The sequence below is a fragment of the Primulina tabacum genome, chromosome 15 (assembly GCF_025594145.1).
Source record: "Primulina tabacum isolate GXHZ01 chromosome 15, ASM2559414v2, whole genome shotgun sequence".
NCBI lineage: Eukaryota > Viridiplantae > Streptophyta > Magnoliopsida > Lamiales > Gesneriaceae > Primulina > Primulina tabacum.
In genome coordinates this window covers 17756870-17764394 of record NC_134564.1, presented here as the reverse complement: position 1 = coordinate 17764394, position 7525 = coordinate 17756870, and the positions used below count along the sequence as shown (strand labels likewise).

Below are 7525 nucleotides of genomic sequence, written 5' to 3'. Positions count from 1 at the left end.
CATGATTGCGGATCCGCTTACTAAAAGACTACCACCCAAACAGTTTCATGAGGACACTGCTAGTAGGGTGTTATGTCCATTGAGGAAATTCAGTTTTAATGGGAGTTTGTTATTTTAAATGATTTTCAGTTGTAGACATTTTCAGTTATAGTTATGTAAATTTATTTCTGCAGAAATAAATTTCAAGTTAAGTCACACTCTGATTATGGCTTAAAGTTTGATCTCAATAAGGTTAAAGGAGGACCAGTTGGAAATAGGTATGTTGCGGTCACATTGCATGAAATTTCCATGCTACACATCCACTTCATGATTCATGTCATTTAGTTATGTTGGCATATGTGACCATTGATGGGTCCATCTACCTTGAGTGTAGCGAAGACTGGTTTGATCCTATGTTGATATGATTGATGGACCGGATTGGTTATAGATACATTTCGGAATGGCAAAAATTTTGAGCTCATAAGGTTATTTACACAAACATAATTATAAGGTTGCATATATAGCCCAAGTGGGAGATTGTTGGATCAATTTTATTTATATGGGCTTATATGTGAATAATTATGTGTAATGAGTTGTCTATTAAGTTAAGACCAAAATAAAGTAATCAACTAAGGTTTCGAGTTATTGGAGTTTAATGTATCTAATAGGTTGTGGGCCTTTAATGTGTAGAGACATAAGTATAATTTTTGTTTTTATGATAGGGTAAAACAGAAATATCAGAAGATAATAATAAACAATATCTGTATATATGGGTCATGGTTCCGAGATCTCGCGTTATCACGTTCCATGTTTTCTCCCCCATTAAGAAAATAGTTTTGAAGAGAAACTAAAGGATTCTCTCAAGGAAAGAGCGCGTAGATCTGGAAAATCAAGGCACGTTCTAAAGAATTCAGAAATATGGCTTCAGGTACGCTTTCGCTTAAGTTTTTCAGTCAAATTCTTAATGATTCAACGTGATGGTTTCTACGGTTTATGAATTTTCTCCAACAGGATAATGTTAGTTACGTGACGTTTGGACTGTTTTACGGTTTAAAATAATTAAAATGCATCGTTACTGGACTGTTTTACGGTTTAAAATAATTAAAATGCATCGTTACTACTAGTTGTAACTTATAATAAAACGACATGCACTCGATCTATAATATAAAACGACATGCAATTGTATAGATGTTATCAATTATAACTTGTAGTAAAGTGAAATGCATTCGATGTATAGCAAAGCTTGATTAAAAAAAATTTTATGCAAATTTTCTTGATTTTTCAAAGTACAATAAAAATTAATCTCAAAAATTAATCAGAGTGGATCATTAAATGATATATACCGGTTTAGCCCAAATCTTTGAAGTCCAATGAAAATAAAAGCGCGCAAAATATGGAGAGGCACAATAGACACGCCCAGGAAGGGATAAGTTGAAGACCACGTTTGGAGGAGTTGGTTCACGATCCACGAAGAACGATCGTGGAAGATGATCAAACCGTTCGGTGGAGTTGAACAAAAAATGAGAAGAAGAATCAAAAAAGACACAACAAAACATCCAACAAAAGCAGCAACAAAGCTTTTTCAATTCCTCTCAAATAGTTTATCTGTATATGTTTAATTTCTGGCATTCCAGTTTCTTTAGATTTTGGAATATTCCTCCAACTTTCTTGTAAAAAATGTCGTTTATGTTCATAACAACGTAATTAAATTTGATGTTCATGGATTTTCTCTACAATTTCATTTTATTTCTCAATTTACGCTTTGAAGCCATACCGAGAGAATTAGAACTAACGGTCGAATCAGGACACACAAAGTTTGATAAAGAAGTCGGATCATTCCATATTTGACACGATCACGTGCCTGACACGTCCCGCAAGTTTCGGGAGAAACAATACCTAAACGCCAACATTTTAAATTTGTATGCTATGCAGACAACAAGATATCTACGGATGATGTTTTTCATTTTTAAATTTTAAATTTTAAATGCTTGTTCCATTTTTTATTATGTTATAAAATATGTTCTCATACTTTCTTTGTTAAACTTTTTCAGTAATTACTTAAGAACATACTGCTAACCAAAGCTCATTTTCAACTCTCACATTTCTAACTCAAACCATCCTTCTTTAATAACTAATATTACTATCCAAAAAACTATAGATCATATATGAATCTCTAATTTAAACAAATAAGTGATGATTTCTTTTCATTAGTGAAAATCTTATGCTAATGATACAAAAATATGACATTTGCACAAGAAATGAGCCTCAATAAATGTTATAACTTTGTTGAATGCAAGTACTCATGGCATAACATATTGCTGCAAATACTTGATCCTCTTCTTGTTCTTCAACTTTCGGAATCCACATGATTCTATCTGCCGTATCCTTTCTCTGCTTACTCCCATAAGTTCGCCAATTTCTTGCAATGTTTTCATTCTACCATCCACAAGGCCAAATCTCATTTTAATCACCTGTTTTTCCCTTGGATTCAGAGTGTCTAATACCTTTGCCAAGTCCTCTCGCATCAACTGTTTGATTAGCAAATCCTCTGAAGTTTCTGCTTCGGGATCAGCAATCATTTCCTGACAAATTAATGAAATTTTATGGTGGTGGTGTTGCAGTTCAGAAACTGTTCTCCCAGAATTTCAAATTCATAGGAGGTGGAGTAACAATTGTTATAAACTTTAACATGCCTCCTCCCATTGCACCATAGACTGGGGACATAGCTTCGGAATTAATATCGCATTGGGGATACCACCTTGGTGAAACATATGTGGTTTCCGCATGATGGGTTTTGAACTCACGACTTTCTCGCCATGATTTTATGTTAGAAACCATTTTGTCTTAAAGGCTTTAACTCGTGTTAGATGGCTACCAATAGAAGTATCCATTAATCCATAGAAACCATAATAAATACATAGTAGATAGGGGGTATAGAAAAGGGAATTCATATAGTACATACCGATGGTTTGAGGTCTTGGTTAATCCCAACTTTCTGATCAAGGGACCTTGGAGGTTTTGGGGTTAATAAGACCGCATGAAGTCGCTTCATTGAGAGCCCAGTTGCTTGAGCAACTTCTTCATTGTTCGGGTGTCTACCATTTTCAGAATATAACTGCTTTTTCGCCTCTTTCACCCTGTAAGTTGCATCAACCATGTGGAACTGCCGTTCCGACAAAGAGCAAAATTAGATTGTTACATATGCACGCAAAAAGTCAAAGGTCTCGATATTAGATTTAATTAAGGATTATTACCGGTAATCTAATAGTCCTCGATTGGTCAGAAAGAGACTTTCGAACTGCTTGCTTTATCCACCAGTGGGCATACGTGGAGAACTTGAAACCTTTTGAAGCATCAAATTTTTCCGAACCTCTTAAAAGGCCTCGACATCCCTCCTATTGATGCGAACATGGTGTCGCAAGAAATATCAGAATGAACCACAATTTCACCGAGTATCACATGGTACACTTTAAGTTTGATAATAGTTAAAAAGTAATACCTGAACCAAATCTTGAAGATTCATCCCAGCTCCTTGATAATTTTTAGCAATGGAGATAACAAGTCTTATGTTACTTTTAATCATTTTATCTTTGCAAAGAATACCATGATTCATTCGTTCCCTCAATGTCTTCTGATCAACACCGGCTGCAGCAGCCCATTGAGCAACTGTAGGCTCACTGCCATAACGTTTTACAAGCTCCTCCTTAAGCCTTTCAAATTTCAGCAGCTCCTGCATTAATGGTAGATGAATGGATATTCAAGGAAAACAAAACAAATAAGTACAGAGGTGAATACTTCGGGATTTGCGGTCCATATGTGCCACTTACAAGTCCTAAAGAAGTTCTAACAAAGTAAAAATATTAAAAGTAAAAAGGAATTGTCAAAGATTCAAAGCTTTTCGATAATACATTTGGTTGGGTTGGGGGGCAGGGTGAGGAAGAAGTGGACCATCTCACATAATAAGCAATGATTAAGACTGAGAAAACAAAAACATTGGCGGAAAAAATTGTATATCCCCAGAATTACCTGTATCCCTTTTGACAACATCTGTTCTTCAGATACAGTGAGGAGCTTTGAAGAACTGGTGGTCCCTCTAAAGTAACGCAATGGATCTGAATATTCTATGTCCTGCAAAGAAGAGCGCTTTTTCCGGCTTGACGAACTGGACTTAACAGATACAACATTCGTTGATGCCTTCTCTGCTGCTCTAATTCTTTTTTCTTTCCGCTCCATTTGACGTTTTGATCTCACGGCTATACTCTTGGAGAGTTGTGCCTTGAGAAATTCAAGTTCTTCACAACTTGGCTCCTCTTCTTCTGATCCTGTAAAATAAGCGACTGTGTGTGTTTCACTCGTACTAATTTTAGTAACCTTAGACTCCATGACGCCAACTCTTTCGGTAATATTAACAGGTTGACTCTCCTCAACTTGATGTAAGATGCTCGTATTGGTGGATTTTTCATGGCTGACCATCATGGCTGCATCTTTTGCAACCTTGAGTGCTGCCCTGGCCAAAGCAAGTGCTTCAGATGCAGCAGCAGCTACAACAGCCTCTTCATTTGTAAGTAGATTTTCTGCAGCTAAAGTCGCTTCAAGATTTACCTGCATCTACATCAAACTCGAAGTTGAATAAGTCATACAAATTTCTCTGAGAAGAACTAAATACTAATGCATTTCCATGTTACCTTTGGAATATGACCCACTGTTCCCATATACGGCCATGGTTTGTTTTCGGCACTAGAAATTGGATGAGTATCAAATGAAGGTAAGTCGAGTACTGTGGTTGAAGAAGAAGCTGGATTATGAATAGGTTCTAACAATGGTAACTCTAGTTTTGGCAACTCGAGCACTGAAGTTGTTGCTGTCGCGGTTGGTGTTGAAATGGCAGACAAAAGGACACACTGTGTCCGGAAAATAATAGAGTCTCTACCCTTTACTGCATTTAAATAGATTATCAAAATAAGATCCACAATCCTGCACACCATTAGCATCAAGAATTCCCTTGGTATGGATATGCACTAAGACTAATTTCTGTGTGTGGGAGGTGCATGAGCCATAGGTTGGTAAAGCTGGGAATATAGAAAACTATTGACAATTCAACAAGTATTAAACACATGCAGTTGAAATTAAGTTTCGTCCACAGCTTAAAAATCGAAAATCAAGCATCACCCCTTCATTGATAAATGGCCCAGTTTTATAGCATACATTAGCACTAAGCAGGCCGAACTGATGTAAATTGTAAGTTCTTTTGAGATCAAGTTCAAGAACTGATTCAAAAGGCAGTTTTAACTACAAACTTCAGATGGTCTTTACACCCTAAAAATTTCAGTTACAGGCCATATTAAGGCATGGGGGATAGGATATCATCCAGAACCAAATCGATGCCTTGTGGCACTGAATTTTATTCTGTAGAAATCGTTAAGTATACTGTTTGGCTGTATAGGATCGGCTGTGAACTACAGAATCGGTAGTATTCTCACTTCTAGGAATGCAAAAGCTCAAGAAAAGAAGTGGACAAAAGAATCACTTCCCACAGTTGTGTGGTTCAGAGAATCAATGCTACACAACAAAAGAAACACGAATACTCAAAATCCTCCATAATTCTCAAAAGTAATGACATCATAATTGGACGACTAAAAGAATGCAAATAGTTTCCAAACACCAGCTACATCAAAGCCAAATTTTAGCACAATCAAAAATCAAATTTTCCTTCAATTACTAAACTAGATTTATGGTGGGATGGGAAAAAAAATTAAATTTACAATTTAACTCATAAGTTCTTTAAACATCCAACCTCCTAAACTAAACTCCAGGTCCACCAACGCAAGACAGAGTAACTAAGAATCAACTTTTTTAAAAAAAAATCAACTTTTCCATAACCCACAAAACAATACTTTCCCAGTTCAAATAATGCATAAAGATGAACTTCAAGAATGAATCTTTATCAAAAAAAAAATCACAGATAACTTACAAGGATGGCCCAGAGATTTGAATTTAACAGCAAAAGTATCAGGTGAGCACTTGAACTGCGGCAACAGACAAGACATCCTTCTCCTATAAAATCATTTACGCACACATACAAGCTCAAGTATGCCCCACATTACACAAAACACAACCAGTTAATATTAAATTATTCGCTTCCACTTTTTCAATGGAAAAGCTGATTCTCGGGCAGTTTATCAGTCAGCAGAGGGTGATACTTACTGGTAATGAAAACGGAGGATTATATGGGTTAGAGATAAGCTTGAGAAGGCTGAAAATATTTGTTTGGGAGGGGATGAAAGCGATAAACGAGAGGATAAGAGTTTTGCAATTTGGACTGTGAAGAAGTGAGGATGAGAGGGGAACAGCAAGTGAGAGGTAAATGCAGGCTTTTATGGGCTTTTTTTAAAACAAAATATCTTTGTTGGGCCTTTTAACTAAAAAAATGTACATTTTGTTGCGAATAAGATTTAGAAAGATTGAAAATTAGCGTATGTATGTTATGAGGTAATTATTTTTGAATTATTTTTAAAAAAATTCTATAAATAAGTCTCTCAATTTGTGATAAATATATAAATTGGAAGGAGAAAAATTTATAAAATATGTAATTTAATATATTTTGTGAGTTTGAAATTTTATTTTTTACCATAAATTTTTATTTTTTACACGTTATCAACATGAAATTTTAAGGTTCTCTATATTTCCCTCAGCTCATAATATCTCATATTATCGTTTTACTCACAACCAACTATCATCTTTCAAAATGTGTCATCATGTTCGTCAGTTAATAAAAACATGCATATACGTAAATTTACCTTAAAACCAAGCGTGCAACGTATTTTTCATAATTACATAAAAAATCATATACATGATGCATAAACATATAAAAATGATAAATTTGTACTCAGGGCTTTGCCAGGACTAAAATACAACTCGGGTGCAAGATGACCGACCATTTTGCCCATAGAAACCCAAATGCCCATTTTACCCCTGAACCTCTAAATTTAGATCCGAAACTTACCAAACATCTCAAAACATAATTGAAACGTCAGCTATTCGTTTTCTTAAAACGTGCTAGATTTTTTTAAAAAAATCTCGCTTAGCATCGGCCGAACTATAAAATATTTTTGATATCATTTTAAAAATAAACATCCAACTGTCGTTTAAAAATCCAAAGGAAAGTATTTTAAAGCATAAAATCATCAAACATTTTACCAACCTAAAAACATTATTTGAAAAGTATAGTCCATACTATAACCTTTCAAAAATATCTCATAACATAAATAAAAGACGTAAAAATATCTTTAACATTACATAAAATCATAAATAATAACTAGTGCGAAAAACTAGCGACGGTCCTCGGGTTATGTGCACCTTCAGTCCAGTCAAGTCAACCATCAAGACCTCCATTATCATATTCATAATCAATATCACCTGCATCAATCACACCTAGTGAGTCTAAAGACTCAACACGTCATATTCTTGATAACGAGTAATACGTAATACAGTTAACATATAACAGTGAAAAATACTTGTACTTAAAATATCGTTTTCATGAAGATGC

At 35.0% G+C, this 7525-nt stretch overlaps 1 protein-coding gene across 2 annotated transcripts; it reads right to left on the bottom strand.

Annotated features, from left to right (window-relative positions):
* Window positions 1–2156: 2156 nt before the first annotated feature.
* Window positions 2157–6338, bottom strand: LOC142526609 (RNA polymerase sigma factor sigB-like). Of its 2 annotated transcripts, none has more exons than XM_075631110.1 (7): window positions 5951–6338; window positions 4665–4915; window positions 4006–4587; window positions 3479–3709; window positions 3234–3374; window positions 2942–3142; window positions 2157–2561 (listed from the first exon to the last, which is right to left on the bottom strand). In XM_075631110.1, the coding sequence occupies exons 1-7, from the start codon at window positions 6024–6026 to the stop codon at window positions 2280–2282; spliced, it is 1764 nt and encodes a 587-aa protein (XP_075487225.1). In that variant the 5' UTR covers window positions 6027–6338; the 3' UTR covers window positions 2157–2279. The 2 variants fall into 2 exon arrangements, with proteins under 2 accessions (XP_075487225.1, XP_075487226.1); XM_075631111.1 differs by having other exon boundaries at window positions 4006–4581.
* Between the last annotated feature and the right edge of the window lie 1187 nt (window positions 6339–7525).